This window comes from Arachis duranensis, chromosome 3, assembly GCF_000817695.3.
Source record: "Arachis duranensis cultivar V14167 chromosome 3, aradu.V14167.gnm2.J7QH, whole genome shotgun sequence".
NCBI lineage: Eukaryota > Viridiplantae > Streptophyta > Magnoliopsida > Fabales > Fabaceae > Arachis > Arachis duranensis.
The window spans coordinates 5,017,918-5,037,053 of NC_029774.3; the positions used below are offsets into that span (position 1 = coordinate 5,017,918).

Consider the following 19,136-nt stretch of genomic DNA (forward strand, 5'->3'; position numbering starts at 1 on the left):
AAGAAAAAATAAAGATAAAAAGGGAATGCTTTAAAGAGTGGTCTTTATGTCGTAATGCAGATTACTGGGAAAAATATAAGGCGGCTAAGAAAGAGACAAAAGTGGCTGTAAGTGAAGCAAAAACAAGAGCATATGAGGGTCTCTACCAGTCTTTGGGCACGAAAAAAGGAGAAAAAGGTATATATAGAATCACAAAGAGCCGGGAAAGAAGGAGAGATTTGGATCAGGTTAAGTGCATAAAGGATAAGGATGGAGAGGTGTTGGCTCAATATGAGAAGATTAATGAAAGGTGGAAGAGCTACTTCTATGAGTTATTTAATGAGGGACAGAAGACTCTTCCGAGCCTTGGTCGATTATGCACAAGGGAAGAAGATCAAAACTTTGACTACTATCGAATGATTCGAGACTTCGAGGTAAAAGAGGCTCTAAAGCAGATGAAAAATGGCAGGGCAATAGGACCTGATAATATCCCGATTGAGGTTTGGAAGGGTCTTGGAGAAAAAGGCATCAACTGGTTAACCAAGCTTTTTAATGAGATTTTAAGGTCAAAGACGATGCCTGATGAGTGGAGAAAGAGCACCTTGGTACCTATCTACAAGAATAATGGGATATACAAAGTTGCGGAAACTATAGAGGGATTAAGCTTATGAGTCATACTATGAAGTTATGGGAAAGGGTGATAGAACGGAGGTTGAGAAAAGAGACACAAGTAACAGAGAACCAATTTGGATTTATGCCAGGCAGATCTACCACTGAAGCAATATACCTTTTAAGAAGGATGATGGAGAGGTATCGTAGTAGTAAAAGGGACCTACATATGGTGTTTATTGATTTGGAAAAAGCGTATGATAGGGTACCAAGGGAGGTCTTATGGAAGGTTTTAGAAAAGAGGAGAGTAAGGATCGCATATATTCGGGCAATTAAAGACATGTATGATGGGGCCACAACTAGTGTGAAGACTCAAGGTGGTGTGACGGAGGAATTCCCTATTGGTATAGGATTACACCATGGATCATCCTTAAATCCATACCTTTTCACATTAGTCTTGGAAGTACTCACATAGCACATCCAAGAGCCTGTGCCATGGTGCATGCTTTTTGCCGATGATATCATCCTTATGGGAGAGTCAAGGGAAGACCTAAATAAGAAGTTGGAGTTATAGAGAGAAGCTTTAGAAGTGTATGGTATGCGCATAAGCCGTAGCAAGACAGAATATATGGAATGTAAGTTCAGTCTAAGAAGGGAAAACCCCAATATAGAGGTGAAGATTGGAGAAAACATCATAGGAAAAGTTAAAAGTTTTAAGTATCTTGGGTGCATCATACAGGATAATGGAGAGATTGAACAGGATGTTAATCATAGGATCCAAGCAGGTTGGTCAAAATGGCGGAGTACATCTGGTTTTATATGCGACAAAAAAGTGCCTTTAAAACTTAAAGATAAATTCTATCGCACCGCTATTAGACCGGCTATGCTGTATGGTACAGAGTGTTGGGCGGCTAAAGGGGAGAACGAACATAAGCTGAGTGTGGCAGAGATGAAGATGTTGATATGGAAGAGTGGTCATACGCGATTGGATAAAATAAGGAATGAAGATATAAGGGAGAGAGTTGGAGTAGCACCCATTGTGGAAAAGATGGTTGAATCGCGTCTTAGGTGGTTTGGACATATGAGAAGAAGACCGATAGAACATCCAATTAGGAGGGTGGATGAGATGGAAGATGGACAAAAGGCGAAAGGCAGAGGAAGACCTAAGAAGACCATCCATGAGGTGGTCAAACAAGATCTACATATAAACGGTCTCTCTGTAGACATGATACATGACAGAGCACAATGGCGTTGTTTGATTCATGTAGCCGACCCCACTTAGTGGGACAAGACTTTGTTGTTGTTGTTATTGTTGTATCGTATCAAATATATGTATTTAGATATTATTTAAATAATAAAATTAAAAATTAATTATTTCAATGGGCTAAAATATTTTTATACTAACTATCTTGAAAAAATATGTAAAAATTAATGTCTAATGATAAATTGTAGTTAGATACTTAGATGTATAATCATTTCACGTAATACAAGATTGAGAAAAAATCACACCTATAAAATATAGGTAAATTATATAGTAAAGATGTAAGTTTATATGGGAGAATTTTTTATTTTTAATATTATATTTTTAGGGGTGAAATCTTTTAAGATGAACCAAACTGTGTGTTAAACATTATTATGATTATGTACAAAACGTCACTGACATTTTGTGTTTCTTCCATTAAAATAATATTTTTTAAACAAAACGTTAATGACGTTTTGTATTTTAATAATTAAAATAATATTTTTTATTACAAAACGTGAGTGACGTTTTGTTCTTTCATGATTAAAATTTTTTTTTTATTACAAAACGTCAACGTGTTACTACCACAACTGTGTAGAACACCAAAATAATTAAATATTGTTGTATTTCACATTAAAATTATTCATATATAAAAATTTTAGCCTTATATGGAATAAAAGAGATATTGAAAAAAAATAGAACCTATATTTTAAATAATAATAAAATAATAAAAAATAATTATAAAAAGAATATATTTTTTTTTTCTCTATACTACTTCAATTATGGTAGAGTATCCCTAAAATATATTATAGGCAACAAATTCTAACAATAAAAGTAGAACTAAAATTTATTTTAGACATATAAACTCTAATCAAATTAAACATCAACCTCATTTTAGAAACTTTAAAAAATACTATGAATAAAAAAATATATTTTATTCAAAATAACGGAAAAACAAACAAACCAACCTCAGCATGGTAGCATTAGCATATACACCTCACACCTGGTACAGGCTAGCAATAGCATACGCAATGGAAAATGAAATGTAACCAATAACTAACCAGTGACTGTGTACGAGTAAATCCACAGATAATAAGTTCAAATCCGTCCATAAGCATGAAGTGAGTGACCATTGTTTTCCAACCTCAAATTGAAACCAACTTCCAAATTTGCCAAAATCACATTTAAGAGTTAAGAGTAAGACCCACGCCTCGCCATAGCGAAACTCTCCATTCTCCCTAAGAAACTCAGATAGAAGACGAAGACGAAGCACGTAAACCAAACGGCGTCGTTTCTAATTTTCAATTAGATTCAGAATCCGTTGCTGAAGCTGAAAATGGCGGCGAAGAAGGCCGAGAAGCAGATCCCGTCGGAGCCGCACTGGAGATTCTGCTACACCATGCTCCACAAGGTTTCTAGAAGCTTTGCACTCGTCATTCAGCAGCTCGGTACCGAGCTTCGCAACGCCGTGAGTTTACCTTCGCGTTTTGTTTTCGTCTGCGATTTCCGATTTTTGTTTGCATCTGGATTTGATTTATGCCATTATTTTATTTTAATATTTTCTGAATCGAGTTGTTTCTTATTCGAATCTGATACCTATGCATCTTTATTTGCAGGTTTGCATATTTTATTTGGTTCTTCGAGCGTTGGATACCGTTGGTACGCTTTCATTTCTTGAACGATCACGATATTGCTTGTTGTGTCTCGTAGTTTATGATCATGATAAATTGATAATGATGTATTCTTTCATTTTACTGCATGTTATGATGTTCAATTTCTATTTTGGCTTCGTTTCGGTTTTTTCTTGTTTTTTTTCTATATATGTAATGATAATTTATTTATTTATTTATTTATTGTTAGTGTATTTTTAAGTATTGAATGTGAAGCAGGGCTTGTCAACATACTATTTGGAAAATTCTAGTTATTGATACGTTGACGATTTATTTCTGGCCATTAAATTTGAAATTATAAGCAAATTATATCTGGACTTGTTTAGGATGTGGAAATTCTGTGGATTTGGAAACTGTGTTAAGTCTCAGATTGATCTACTGCACATATTGCGGCTGTTGCCATTGACCATTTCTTTAGAAGGAATGTGACATTTCTGAGAAATTATGGTTGCATCTTTAGACTAAACATGCTTGGTTTAGAGTGTGTTCAATGTTTGATGTCAACAGACATTCATTAGAATGTTCATTCCCCTTGTTGGTGACTTGATGTTAGGTAAGACGCAAATCACGATTGTTGCCCTAAAACTTTTGGTCTTTTGTTCTCTTGACAGAGGATGATACCAGCATAGATACAGATGTCAAGGTGCCAATACTAATAGCTTTTCATAATCATATATATGATCGTGATTGGCACTTTTCATGTAAGTGTCTTTTATTTTGCTCCTCTTTTTAGGTAAAAGTTAATGCCATGGAGAATAAGGTCCATTCTTATATAATCAACTTTCTTCCATCATGTTGTTTCCTTCAATTTAACCATATCAAACTTTTCTATATCAGAAATTGGATTGCAATTGGTTATAATAAAGGCAACCTTTATCTAACTTTGGAAAATTGGTGATATATTTACACCTCAAATTTTGTTGATGCTGAACTACTTATAATTTTTTTGTATGTAACAAGGTGGAACAAACAACTACAAAGTTCTAATGGACCAGTTTCATCATGTTTCAACTGCTTTTCTGGAACTTGGAAAGGGGTTAGTTTTTCTCCTTTAATATTCTGTGGTACTTGGGTTCCACTTGTTTCTGTTTATCTCCATCATTTTCCAATCAGCAGCAGCACTTTGGTTTTATTTTCAATTTTCTGGCCATTGTTTTTTATTACTTTTGTGGCATGCTGTTGCTGTGGACTGTGGAGATTGTCAAGGTCTTACATCTTTTAGAATAGCTACCTAATATATGAACGGTATGTGGCTGATGAATACAGTCAATTGTTCCTACTTACATTGACTGCAGAGGTTTCTGCACTTGTATATTCTTTTCTCTGCTACAATTACAAAACAGTTTGTCGTCATCTGAGTAATATTCATCTAATGATGCTACCATTACATGCAAAATATCTTAGACTTAAGGAGGGTCTAATTCCATAATTTGTCTGTGATTGTATTTTCAAGTTATATAAGTGAACTGGGGATTGTGAGATGTGTGCTATATGGACTGTAAATTCACTGTCTTTTATCAGCTTTTCATCAGTGTATATGTGACTGACTGACTGGAGTTTTGCGATACATTCTACTATGCAGCTACCAAGAAGCAATTGAGGATATTACGAAAAGGATGGGTGCAGGAATGGCCAAATTTATTTGCAAGGAGGTCTGGCATACATGTCTTCTATAGTTCTATTATTTAAACTATAAAGTGGGTTTAAAATAGTTTAAACTATTTTATTCCTTCGGATAGTTGCCTCATAGTTTCTGAATTTTACTGTTATCAAACTTTATAGATTTTTGCCTCCAGTTATATTATCTAGATATTTTCCCCCTGGTTGACAAAAGTTCACACATTGTATAATGAAGGTCTTGGAAGCAGATAATGTAGATATGTTTTACTTAATGATAATTATTTTTTTTGACAATAGTATATTATTAAGGTATGGCTAACACGTTTTAAAGTTTTTTCTTCAATAAATGCATTCAAAAACATAAAATTTGGGTTTTCCTTGAAAAAATATATACGTCAGTAACCTTAACAAGTGTTAGCTAAACCCTTATTATTATTATAGCATCTATCCCAGAAAATCTGATATACAGAGCTCTGCTTCACCGGGTTGGTTTAGAAAGATTATCTCGATTGAGTCCAAGAGATTTTATTTTTCCCCTTAATTTGCAGGTAGAAACAATTGATGACTACGATGAGTATTGTCACTATGTGGCAGGACTTGTTGGGTTAGGTTTATCAAAGCTTTTCCATGCCTCTGGTTCAGAAGATCTTGCTCCAGATGACCTCTCCAATTCAATGGGCTTGTTTCTGCAGGTATGATGGTAGTACTATCTAGTAAAACAGTATGTAAACAATCAGTCAATCATTATGCTTCAGTTAAGAACCTTTTGATATTGCAGAAAGCAAACATTATTCGAGATTATTTGGAAGACATCAATGAGATCCCCAAGTCACGAATGTTTTGGCCTCGGCAGATCTGGAGTAAATATGTTAACAAACTTGAGGTCTGTCTCCCTAAGAACTTATATTTATTCTATGACGGTTAGAATCTTCTCCTATTACACAATAATATGAAACAGTCACATTATGTGTGTGTGTGTGTGTGACAGAGAGAGAGAGAGAGAGAGTACCTTCAACCCTATTGTGTTGCTTTATCATTTGTGAGTACTATGAGTAATGAGTGGATGTCGATTCTTTATTTATAATCGATAACATTCTTATCACTGGTTTGTACGGGTGAACACAACATTTGCTGTCAGACTAGTTTGTTCTGCACTCACGAATGCCTTTCTTCTGTCTTAATGTGCACGTGTAAGATTCTCTTCTTTCTTACTCCAGTTTAAATTTTGTTATCCAGGAGCTGAAATATTCGGAGAATTCCATCAAGGCAGTGCAATGCTTAAATGACATGGTCACTAACGCTCTGATGCATGCCGAAGATTCTTTAAAGTACATGTCTGCATTACGAGACCTGGCTATATTTCGCTTTTGTGCTATTCCCCAGGTTCGGTTAAGTTGCTTAATTAATTTTGATGTTGGGTAATTTGTCTTGCAAAGCTATATTAGATTTCAATAAAAGCTTCTCACTCTAGTTAAGATAAAATAAATAAATAAAAATCATGCAACATTACAATCTATTATATCCATGAGGTGTTTTGCAAACTCTAGCGATGGAACTTGCAGCGGAATCACAATTTCATGTACAATTAACGTGATAGATCTTCCATTGGCTGATTGATTTTCTAGGTTAGGAGTGTCAACTTTTTACGGTGTAACCTTGCTGGTTTGATTTGGTTAATATTATAATATTACTAGTATTTTTACTTTTAATAACATTGGGAATATAAATCTTTTAAAATTACGTCGGTTTTGCACCGACATTATAGATTGTGAATTTGTGACACACAAAAAAAATTATAGAATCAAACTATTTTTACAAAAAGGTCGTAGAAGACAAAAGTTTCCATCGACTAAAAAGACCAGGATCTCCGTAGATAAATAAAAATCAAATAATAAAATTTTTAGTTATTATTTTCATGTAAAAGAATTTAATTTTTTTACTAATAATTAATTTTAACATTACTTATCTAAAGTTTGAAAGAATCTAACGTATATACTTTTATATTTGATTAGGTGTTAAGTTTGTTGCACAAATAGAAATAATTAATTTTTATACTTGTTATTTAAAATAATATTTTTCTCTATATGTATATAAAAATATAATTAGATATTAGTATAAAAAATTTATATTGATAGTTATAAAATTAACTCAAAATCAATATTTTTTTAAACAATTGAATCTTGGTTCTAACGTTTAATCACAACATTAGTATTCTTCCCAAATTATATGTAATAAATATTTGAAAGAAGAAAAATGAAAATATATATTAGAAAGATAAGCGGTAAAAATTTAAAATTAAATAAAATTGTCAAATTACTAATATAGAATATAAATAAATTATAAATTATATATAATTATATAGAGTCGGAAGGATAGAGACAAATAGAAAAAAGGAGAGAAGTAAATAAGAGAATGTAGAAAGAGAGTTTATTAATTTTAGAGAGAAATATTTCCTCTCAAATTTTAATAAGAGAGTGTCATATCACACATTTTTATTATTAAATTAGTAAGTATATATAGTATAGATATATTTCAGTTTTAATATTTCAATTTTAATTTTAATGCATTTAGAGAATGTCATGTTACATATTTTGATTGTCAAATTTGTAATTAGTTATTGATAATAATATATAAGAGAGATAGAATGAGTGAAGGAATAAGAAAGATAGAGAAAGAGAGAGGATGGAAGGCAATACTCTTTAATTTTAAAGAAAAAAAATTGATTTTAATTGTAATCAGGAAATGATGTGACATATTTTAGTTGTAAAATTAGTAATAGATAATAGATATAGAATAAGTCTTTTTCTTCTAGTTTCAAATGTTCATGAAGCAGGAGGCACTTAGGTCACACTGTCTTGGGGGGTTGACCTCTCAGTTATCTTAAAACAAGTTGGAGGTTCAACCTTTAAATATATGGATATTATCATGTTAATCTTATATTTAGAGTTCATTTCTTGGTTACGCTATAGTTTCTATCATTTCTTGATGATATGCATATTATGCTTGATAAATCTGCATATGACAATAGCTACCTTTCACACCTTTTTTTTCCATAGCAAGTTGGATGTTTATTTGACAATTTTTGTGATAGATAATGGCAATTGGGACGATTGCATTGTGCTATAACAACATCGAAGTCTTCAGAGGTGTAGTAAAAATGAGGCGTGGTAAGTTAAACATTTCAATGCCAATATCCTTTTGAAGTCTTCCACTTAACGCATGCTGGAATATAAAGATAAAATTGGTATAAAATAGTGGGGCAAAGATATATGGAAGTCCAATGAATAAGTGAACTGCTGCAATTTGCTCTAGGTAACTGTGTGTAGAAAGAATCTTCTTAAAACTATATCTTGGATTCTCTTTACTATCGGATTAACATATACAACCAGTGCCAATTGTGTAGTCATTTGTTATGGTTTCCTCCTCTCTTTACAAGATAATGGTGATGATGATGATGATGATGATGATGATGATGATGATTATTATTATTATTAATATTATTATTATTATTATTTAAAGGCGATTTTTCCTTTGATGGTCTTTTAAATAAAGATTAAATAAGCTGTTTACAAACGCTTTTTGGTTATGATTTATAGGTTTAACTGCCAAAGTGATTGACCGAACAAAGACAATGGCTGATGTTTATGGTGCATTCTTTGATTTTGCTTGTATATTGGAGTCCAAGGTATGAAGAATTCATGCTTCTTAACAAATTATGATTACGTTTGCAACACAAGAATGTGGATGCACTACTTTTGTTTATCCTAATCGAACTCAAGCTGTCTTTCAGTTTCAAGGATTTTCTTAGAGCTCACATTTTCCAACTAAGAAAGTTTGGCATTTTTCATTGTAGGTTGACAAAAATGATCCCAATGCTACAAAAACATTGAGCAGGCTGCAATCTATACAGAAGACTTGCAGAGAATCTGGTCTCCTAAGTAAAAGGCAGACAACTATCTTAGTACCTTCAAAACTCAAAAGCTACCCTTTTTACATTAACAATTTAACAAACCTTCAATTTATTTGAACAGGAAATCTTACATTGTGAATGGGAACGGATATAGCTCCACCATGGCAAGTTTTTTTCTTTTCCCTCTTTTAACTATGCATTTCTTAATTATATTTATATACCGATGTTAATGCAAATTGTTTCCTTGCAGATCTTCATCCTGATCATCACGTTTTCCATCCTTTTTGCATATCTCTCTGCTAACCGCCAAAACATTTAGTGTGCGTTCTATTGTTGGTTCTAATGTACTGTATATATGTAACAAATTAAAAATATAACCACTTATATTTTCTAATAATTGTTCACTTCTTTTATTTTTGTAGTATTTTAAGCCTTCTTGCCTTTCTGTCTTTCTGACCTTGGATGGCATTCCTCATCCGACACAATGTGAAGCCTTGCAGGCAGTAGTTTAATGGCTAAAGTAATTTGTCGTGTGTTGTAGTAACTGAAAATGAACAGTGTAATATATAGTTCCTGTAGGCTTGTGATAGATTTAAGTTTAACTTTACGAAAACTGTCATTAATACGTCTTGAACTCTTGATATACTTGCATAGAGTTGGAATGCCAAATCATTTCAGATATATTTAAGAAAAACAGGCTCAGGTATCGAACTTTCGGCATAGCTGTCAAGAATACGGGTAAGGATATTCGGGGGCAGTTTATATCGGTTTTGAAAGAAATATATAATGTATTTATTTTTTTGGATTAGATTATTTTGATTTTATTTTTAAATTTAATTCAATTCGATCTAAACTACTACGATTAAAATGGAATTTATTCTAGTTTTAAAAAATAAAATTGTTATTTTATTATTAAAAATAGAAATAAGAAATTTACAAAATACTTACCAAACAATAATAATACATGACTAAGATAAAAATGTAACAAATTAAATATATTATAAATTAAATTTTGAATTTAATAGTAGAACAATGGTATCATATCGCATTGTGCAATTTGCATCGTACAATTTGAATTGAATTAGACCGTTGTTGACTTTTGAGAAATAAATAATTTGATCCAATCATGCAATTTGCTAGAAAATGAAATTGAATCAAATTCAAATTAATGTGATTTTGATTAATTGGATGAATGATTTTATTTGGAACGATGGTTTTTTTTTTTTGTAAATTTGATTTTTATAAAAAAAATTAAGAGTAATGGTAATATTCAAAAATTGCTAAAGGGATAATTTAATATAGAATCATTATAAATAAAGTGATGAAATCATTCAGCTTTGGGATAAAAGTGTAGGATCACATTTCTATCAAAGTTATTTTCAAAATAAAAATTTACAATGTTTACAGTTTACAAGAATTAAAAATAAAAATGCTTTTTTAAATATAAAATAACCAATTGTGCATTTTTACTTGAAAAATAAATATAACAATATAATATTAAATTAAATGAATGTTTAATTTTTGGGTAATGGAAGAATTTTTCGTTATGCTTTGCCAAGTTTCTAATTAAGACTCAAGTGGGAAAAAAACCAAGGTTCTAAACGTCTAACCAGTAATTGAATTAGTAGAATCAGAAATTCAAAACTTTAAACTTTAAAAAATTCAAATGAAATTCAATTGGAATTTAACCAATTAGAATAAAATAATATTTATATAAAATATATATTCTTTTAGAAAAAATTTAATTCTTTTTTATTTTGTTATTTTAAACCAATTAATCGCTAAAAGTTAGACCGGTTTAACAAATAATCAATTTTTTGATCAGTTTATAACCAATCAAATTTTTGTTTAAACCGAATCGATTTACTGACTGATTTTCGATTAACCTGATTGAGCCATTAACCTGATTGAGCCGTTCTATTCGGTCCTGTTTTCAAAACACCAAGAATACATTATTACTATAATTTAGAATGTAGGAATAGTTAAGAAATCTAACATTTTTAATAATAGATATTTATATTAACCAAAATATAATAAAAAATAATTGTGCTACAATATGCAATTAAAAAAGCAATTTTGAACATTAAAATGCTAATGGCACTAAATACTAGGTTTTTAGCTTCGTCTAATTCAACCCTCATCCTTGCACAATATCCCTTAATCGCATATAAGTGAACTGAAGATGCAATAAAATTTTGGCAGAAATAGCACAAAACCAAGCTATGAAACATAAAAAGAAACAGACTGAGGCAACTAAATAGCAAATAGCAAAAGATGATAACATATTTATACATTATATAATTGGTAACCACAAGGGAATAGCTGGCATTTTCTATCATAAATCATTTTTTCTATGCTAAGAACACATTATCCACCATAAGTACAAAACATCACACACACATAAAAATACCCCGGGTTAAGAAAACCAAACCCAACAGGAGAAAGTTCAAAACACTTCAGCCACCTTGCTAGCAAGAACCCGTTCCCTTCTTTCAATGTAACTAAATGGAAACCAACCTGCTTTTCCTTTGCATTCACCCTCGGCCCAGCCATTATTTGTTACCTGTGAAAATCACAGCAATCATACCGGGGGAACAGAAAAATGGGACCCGTTTGGTATGGAAGGAAACAGAAAAGGGGACCAGTTTGGTATGGAAGGAAACAGAAAATTGTGAACCATAACTGCTTGAGTTGGGACACAAGGCACATCATAAAAGATGACAAAACAATCATTGTATGTTGAATCAGTTATAACATACTCATATTCTGACTGCATAATTATTGATATATCAGTGCTAAAGAAATTCAAGTCAAATGCCTCCCCACGAATGTAATGCCATGTCTAAGCCCTTATTTGGTTCGAAGAGTTAAAGAAAGCTAGTTATATTTAGATACAGCACAATACTAACCTTTCGGACAACAACATAATCACCAACTGAAAGATTCAACTCCACTTCAGACACAGCAGAGTACGGAAACAAAACCTGCAAGAATAGTAGAAATTATAAATAGCACATCAGCATTCCTTTTCAATATTAGACCTGTAAGTGTAACCCTTTGTAGTTCGTATAAGGAACAGTCTCCTACTAACCTCGCCTAAGAAGTAACCCATGCTATCAGTTGATCCATTACTTGCCTGAGAAGCATAGACACCATTAGCTTCCTCGTATGACGGTGGTGGTGGCATACTCTCATCCACACTAGGAGCAGGAGCAGGAGCAGCTTCAATTCGATGACGTTCAGATATCATCTATTGTTGAATATACATATGAAGGGCAGCCCGGTGCACAAACATCCCGCATTAACGCAGATGTTTATAATAAATGAAAATGACCTATCTTTCAGATGGCATATTTGACATCTACAAGGCAAATAGAAAAAAATGACATAATGATATGGTTTCTTACCTCACCCTCAAGCTGATCAAGAATTTGTAGGACTATTTGATGATATGCACGCTCTGCTTCAACCTTGAGAACCGGAAATTGATTGCATTTATCATAACTCAGATACAATATTTCCTTAAATTGGAGAGTTGCATAATCATAAAGTAAAAATTTAATACCATAGCTATAAGTCGCTGAAGTGTTAACCTCTGTTGCTGTGCTTCAACAGCAGCCAATGCAGCAGCAGCTTCCTTCCCCAATATTCCCATGTTTGTCTTCAGGTCATGCAGTTTTGCTTCAGCTGCTTCAAATTTCATGGCATTGTCAGCATTGCCTGGTGTTTCTCTTACTTTTGCCTGGCGCTTGGAAACTTCAATAGCCTGTCTAGGTTCAAAAGGCAGTATTTACAAGTCAAAATAGGAAAATAAAATCATTAATTAATCATGCACTTAGACAAAGGAGATGAGAAACACCAAAAAAGGCAGGTGGCAAACGAAAGAGAAATTCTAAAATACCTGGGCTTCAGCTTCCTGTCGCATTCTGTCATAGCGTTGAGCTAGATGCCGGGCATCCTCCAATGGAGCTCCCACCACCATTGCTCTTAAGGGCTCTGCAACCTACTCAGCAATAAGCAAGACTTCAGTCGCAGACTTTTAGGTCTAGTTGGAAGTATGCAGTGCATAAACAAACAATTGAGTCAGAATTATAAATAGAGCAACTAAGTGAGTAGATGGATCTTATGTATTAAAACTTAAAAGTTTTATTCAAGATTGATCTCCCACCTAGTCTGCATATTTGTTTTCCATGAGATTTAGGTTCTCAAATCACATTCATATTTGGTGGAGCAGTTTATTTGGAAAAACTATACCATCACTGATGTGTCATATTTGAACTTAGCAATATATCAACAGAAGTACTTGCTTGATGAACAGAAACATAAATTTCCATACATACACATACATACAAACAAACATATTGACACGCAATATGTACCTGTGTTCCAAAAGCTTTCAGTAAGTTTCCATGCTCCTTCTCCATTTGAGCTCGGGCTCTTGCGAAATTTAGTGCAGCTCTAGATAATGTATTGCCACTCGTACATGTATTTTCTGCACCATATTTCCTACTATCTTCTGATAGCTTTGCCCCTGTCAAAATAAGATGTTTCGGAGTTGAATAACAATATCTTTCCATAAACTAACAACATTGAACTTCAATGAAACTTAAAAAGTTTCACTAACCAACATTACCTACCAATTTCAACTTGCTTTGATCCGGTAACAATATAACCTTCTACACCACGTACAATATCTCTTTGATAGTGCTGAAAAACACAAGGAGATTTCATTATTAGCGGAGGATGAAGAGCATTAACTGAGATGCAAACAGAGAGTTAGCGTTGGGGAAACAAAACCTTTCCCGCACGTGTCGATATATAAAGCTTCTCAAGTCTCTGATGTAGCTGGAGTTCTGCCTCATCAGCGACCAAATTATCTGAACCGCCATACCACTGTTTCAGAACAGCCTAAATAGCAAGAAATCATGAAAGTTATAAAGAATAACAAACGAGGCAAGCATAAACAACGAGCAATTGAGAAAGTGAGAACAAGACAGAAAGGAAAATGAATTAATAGAAACTTAATCATAACAATTAACGGTACTGAAAAGTATACAACGCACAGTGATTTTGAAATCTACTGCTGAATTGAATGCAAATGTAACGGTGCCAGCTCAAAATTCAAATTACTTCAACGAGATTTCTTAATTGAGTTCCACAATGCAATCGCGCGATTCGAATAGATCCAAAACATGAGGTTAATCTATTAATGAGAATGATAATTACAATCTCGCAACGAAAATCAGAGTCGAACATCGTCGCGATGAGAGGAATAACGAATGAGATTCATTACAAATCGCATCGAGTGCGAGAAACAACGCGAACAAAACGAAACGAAACGAAATAAGATTCTCAGATTCAGATAGCGAATGGAAGGATCTAAACGAATTGATCGGAGAAAAGATCTGGTAAAGAACAGTGAAATAGAACCTGTTGTTGGCGAGCGACTTGTTCTCGAAGCTTCGAAGCTTGCTTTCTAATAGCATCCATTCAGATGCGAAAATGGAATTGAAATGAATCTCGGTTTCGTTTTCCGGCGCTGCAACAAACAATAACAAAAACAATCACTCTCCACCACGACGCTAAACAGTTTTGTTTGTGTAGAGCAGAAGAGAGAAGACAGAGAGCAGAAGCTTTTTCAAATTTCTCAACCACCAACACTATTTTTTTCTTTCTATTGGTCTGTGTCTTAAGTTGCTTATTTCGAGAACGATAACTTTTATATGCAATCATAATTATATGGTTCATAGACAGGAGACATGGGTGAGGTTAGTAGAGACTCCAGACGAGTAAGAATATTAGTTTGGGTTGGGAAAACTTTTTCATTTTATTTTTTTATAAAATTTTAAATAAAAAATATTTTACAAAAAAAAATAAATTCTCAATTTATTTAATTTTATTTTTAACATTTTTAATTTATTTCGAAATTATCTATGGATATTTTTAATTTTGTCTTTAACCTTAACGTTTAAAGATAATTTTCATGCAAATAAAAAATATTAAAAATAAAATAATATAATTAACCGTTAGAAGTATTTTAAAAAAATTACAAAAATTAAGAATAAAAACCATATTTTTTTTCAAATTATGAAGGTGAAAATAAAATTAGAGTCACGGAACAAAAAACAATAGATTTTTTTTAAGAGAAAACTAAAAAATATTGATCTAACTTTTTAAAATTATTTCGGTAATAACATTTTTAAATTTTCGTATTGTCTCATTTTAACAGTTAAGTAAGATAATTTTTTGTTCCATGAACAAAATCTAATAGTTTAGTGCTACATTCCTTCTAACAACAGAGTAAATCATTTCTCCTTGACAAAAGGACATCATTTCGTCCCCTTCTTTGACTAGTTGCTTACCAAAGAAAAGCATAACCGGTGACTGTCAATTTTGTTGGACTTTATTCTTCGAAAAATAGATTCATACACTAATAATCTACTTATAATTATCTAGTAACTTATCAAAATTGTTCATACCATAATTCAAACTTTGAATGCAATTGATTTATAGCAAAGATTATATACACGTCTTGATGAACAATAATAATAAAGTCAAGCCTACCAAATGAACTGAACAGCATGAATTAGTGTATTTCTCAGCTAATAACAAGAAGGGCTCAAAATTTTTTCATAGTTATTCACGACAGCAGAACTACCATGACTAATTTTTTTTTTTTTCAGTGATCGTGCATAAGATAGAATATAATAACTATATACATGAACTTATATATTATTATGTCACCTAAATAATGGCGTTTGTCGTCAAAATATCTCGTACCAAACTGTAATGTTTGCTAGTTTTTTCCTCGCCCGAAGTGTTTTTTTACAGACAGGCACAGATTGCTTGAAAAGAGAACAATGTTATTATAATTGAAAAATAAAAAGCATTTGATAGCCACAAAGCAATATAACTTTGTGCCTCTTATATCTATGGGGGGTCTACGATGTCTAAAAATGTTCACATTAGCAAGTACTAGCTAGCATTACCCTTTGGAGGAAACAACTGTGGTGATTGAATATATAGATGTTACCTCGTTTGGATCAATAATGTTTGCAATGGCATATCATATAAGCAACACAGTCATATCGTTTGTCCCTATTCCATTTATTCCCAATTTCCAATTCAACGCTTTTAGTTTCATCCATCCACATACCTCAAAAGAGATGCGATGGTGAAAGCATATTAGTCTGTAAACTGATAATTAAATAGTATATATATCCGTCTCTCCCTCAAGGCACTTGCTTGGAACTTAGGCATTTTTTTCGTGCTTCTTGTTTTTGCACCAATCTTGTTTAATTTATTAGGGGTTTTCATAAAAAAACCAATAAATTAGTTAACCGATTAAAAAACTTTAACCAAATTTTAACCGGTTTTTTAAAATAGTTGATAAATTATAACCAATATTATTGCATATGGAGTTTGGATTTTGTAACAATATTTTGATATTGTGCAGATGCACTTTAATTGAAGAACCATTAATTAGTGAACCTGAAGCATTTCATATTGTATAGTTCTTAAGAACTTAATAAGTATAGACACTGTCTGCATGGTGATACCCTTGATAACACTATTAGTTTGATACTCTGACCTTTCTATGTCTTACCAAAATCAGAAATAAATGAAAAGGTGATACGAACAAAGGCCAATAGAAGTGGTGCAGCCCAATATCGAAAGGGTCAGAAAGCCACCCTTATGGATGCGGAGGGACTACCACATGTGAATGGGGATACAAGCAGGGGAACAAAAAATTTGATAGTGAAAACTGAAAAGAGAAAAGGTTTGTTACGTGGTTATGATTAGCAAGTTTGTTAAATAGGGAAGGAGCACAGTATTAAAAGGCATGTACGGTATACACATTGTAATTGAGAGGAGTCAATTCCCTACTTGAAAGGGAATATTGCTCTAATACACATTTTTATTTTTTGGTTAACTTCTATTCTTTATTCTCATATTCTTATTCTTCTGCATTATCTGAATTCTTGCCAATTATTCTACTCTTTTTTGGTTTATTCTTTTGGTTCTGTAATTGTTACATGGGTTGAAGGATTAAGTGGTGGTGCTACCAAAAGGACTTTTGTATGACCATTGATTAGCACTTAGAAACCTTTTTTTTTTTTTCTGTTCTGTCGTGGTATCTGTTCGGTGTATTATATTTTCGATCTTCCAATTTCCAACCTTGTTGTGATAAGGGAACTAGTAACTTCATACAGCTGCAAGATCAAGCCAGAAAAAGGTACCTACAAAACACCCTAATAAAACGTTGAGAAAATATGGAAAAATAATGACTTGAATGAACCATGTGAATAATGATTTAAAATCAGTTATAATTAAAATTTAGATTTTTAAATTAATTATCTAATTATAAAATTTTAAAATTTTAAAAATTAAGATTTTCATTTCCACTTTAGACAGTTACTCTTTATACTTTTGTTTCTTCCTAATCTCTGGTATTCCCTCTTGCCGCCGAGCCTCATCTGTGCCGTTGCGACCACCGCTCCCGGCAGAAAATTTCAACGTCCGCATTGTCTCCCACCGATGCTGCCGCGGTCCCCCGCACACACACACCACTGCCACCTCAAATTGTGCCCCTTGTTATTCCGCATTCCCGTGACCTCCGATCCCCCTCTTCTTGGCACGTTTCCTCCGGCGCCCTGGCAACCTCCGGCCGGCAAGAATCCCAGTCACCACCGCAGCAGATTCCGTTGACGCACCACCGCCACACTCCAACAACTTCTTCAATCTTAGCGTCAACGCCACTTCGTTTTCCTTCTCTTGCTATCATACTTGTCAATTTACGACCAATGTCAGTGTATTGATTGGATTTCCAAGAATAACACCAGCAGCAACGTAATGCTACCCCTCTGAATGAATAATGGAGATGGTTGTGGTTGCAAATGGATTCGGCGAAGAAATAGAGGGAGGGTTATTATTATTGCATTTCAGTGTGTGCGACTGAGGTACGTAAAACTTTTAATACCGTAACCATTATCCGTAATCCTACATCAATAGCTAGTTTAGAATGGTTAGTAGTTATATGAATAATTATTTTAATTTTTATATGGATAATTATTTTGATTGAATTGGATTAATTAGTTATATATAATTAAAATAAATTGAATATTTAATTCATTATGTATATAGATGATTATTTTTATTTTGGGTAAAGTATACTTTTTGTCCCTGAAGTTTACTAAAAGTTTTAAAATTATCCCTAAGTTTCAATTTGTTTCAATTTTATCCCAAAAGTTTTTGAATTGTATCAATTTTACCCCTGAACGTTAACAGCGTTGAAATCACTAACAGACGTTAATGACGTGGCAACAAGGAGTTCCATGTGGCAACTATGTGTGTGACTCATTTGTAAAACGTTTTTTTAAATAATTTTTAATTTTTGTTTAAAAATTTATATTAAAAAAATAAAAGAGGTAAAAATCCCATCATGAAACCCTAAAATTAACTTCTTCATTTACGTCTGCGTCTTCGTCTTCTTCATTCTCTGTAAGAATCAGAAACCCTAAGGAATGGCTTCCCAAGGCTCTGTATCATCACAAAAAAGTAGTCGGCGACGACGAACGCTGACGTGCAACTGTGGTGAACCCCCTGTACTGAGATGGTCGAAGACACCAGACAATCCCGGCCGGAGATTTTGGGGCTGTGTATACTTTGATGTAAGTTTGAGTGCTTTCTCATTTTGATGTCTTCCTGAGTATCTTCAATTTCTTTTTTTTTGTGTTTATGTTGCAGATTGGGAAGGAGTGCACATTTTTTTCCTGGGCGGATGGAATTGCAGAGATAGAAGAGGCTGAGGTTGCAAGGTTGAAGATGAAGATTTCCACCTTGAAGGCTAAATTAGTTTATGCCAAATGCAAACTGTTGGTGGCTATAATTTTTGGTGTGTTGGGTTGGTTTATGGTGATTCTAATGGTTTATCTGTGGGTGAAGAATGGAACCCATTTGAGGTTAGGGTACTAATGCGTTTGGGACAGATGAAAATAGCAGAGTAAGAATAGGATGGCTGTTTGTAAACAGTTATGAAACTGTACTCAAATCGAAAACTTGTTAATGTTGTTGTCCTTGAAGTTTAATTTATGTTTCAAAAGTATCC

At 33.0% G+C, this 19,136-nt stretch overlaps 2 protein-coding genes across 2 annotated transcripts; one reads left to right on the plus strand and one right to left on the minus strand.

Moving 5' to 3' along the window:
- The first annotated feature begins 3,144 nt into the window (after window positions 1-3,144).
- LOC107476630 (squalene synthase 2) lies at window positions 3,145-9,669 on the plus strand. Its single transcript, XM_021137422.2, has 14 exons — window positions 3,145-3,296; window positions 3,445-3,487; window positions 4,110-4,199; window positions 4,459-4,534; window positions 5,081-5,150; window positions 5,667-5,810; window positions 5,897-6,001; window positions 6,355-6,501; window positions 8,210-8,285; window positions 8,715-8,803; window positions 8,972-9,063; window positions 9,150-9,192; window positions 9,279-9,348; window positions 9,451-9,669. Exons 1-13 carry the CDS (start codon window positions 3,165-3,167, stop codon window positions 9,345-9,347), a joined length of 1,176 nt encoding a protein of 391 aa, XP_020993081.1. The 5' UTR covers window positions 3,145-3,164; the 3' UTR covers window position 9,348; window positions 9,451-9,669.
- Window positions 9,670-11,258: 1,589 nt separating this feature from the next.
- LOC107476628 (SH3 domain-containing protein 2) lies at window positions 11,259-14,747 on the minus strand. The gene is made up of 10 exons (XM_016096474.3): window positions 14,459-14,747; window positions 13,826-13,936; window positions 13,666-13,735; window positions 13,408-13,559; window positions 12,930-13,031; window positions 12,594-12,794; window positions 12,436-12,498; window positions 12,120-12,278; window positions 11,938-12,012; window positions 11,259-11,591 (listed from the first exon to the last, which is right to left on the minus strand). Exons 1-10 carry the CDS (start codon window positions 14,516-14,518, stop codon window positions 11,475-11,477), a joined length of 1,110 nt encoding a protein of 369 aa, XP_015951960.1. The 5' UTR covers window positions 14,519-14,747; the 3' UTR covers window positions 11,259-11,474.
- Between the last annotated feature and the right edge of the window lie 4,389 nt (window positions 14,748-19,136).

Bases quoted from the DNA above. Each gene is read 5' to 3' on its own strand.
- LOC107476630 (XM_021137422.2), top strand. From the start codon at position 3,165: ATGGCGGCGAAGAAGGCCGAGAAGCAGATCCCGTCGGAGCCGCACTGG. The intron at 6,502-8,209 runs GTTCGGTTAAGT...TTTTTGTGATAG, and splicing joins GCTTTTGTGCTATTCCCCAG to ATAATGGCAATTGGGACGAT. The intron at 8,804-8,971 runs GTATGAAGAATT...TTTTCATTGTAG, and splicing joins CTTGTATATTGGAGTCCAAG to GTTGACAAAAATGATCCCAA.
- LOC107476628 (XM_016096474.3), bottom strand. From the start codon at position 14,518: ATGGATGCTATTAGAAAGCAAGCTTCGAAGCTTCGAGAACAAGTCGCT. The intron at 13,937-14,458 runs GTTCTATTTCAC...CTTGCTATTTAG, and splicing joins AAGTCGCTCGCCAACAACAG to GCTGTTCTGAAACAGTGGTA. The intron at 11,592-11,937 runs GTTAGTATTGTG...TGATTTTCACAG, and splicing joins ATTATGTTGTTGTCCGAAAG to GTAACAAATAATGGCTGGGC.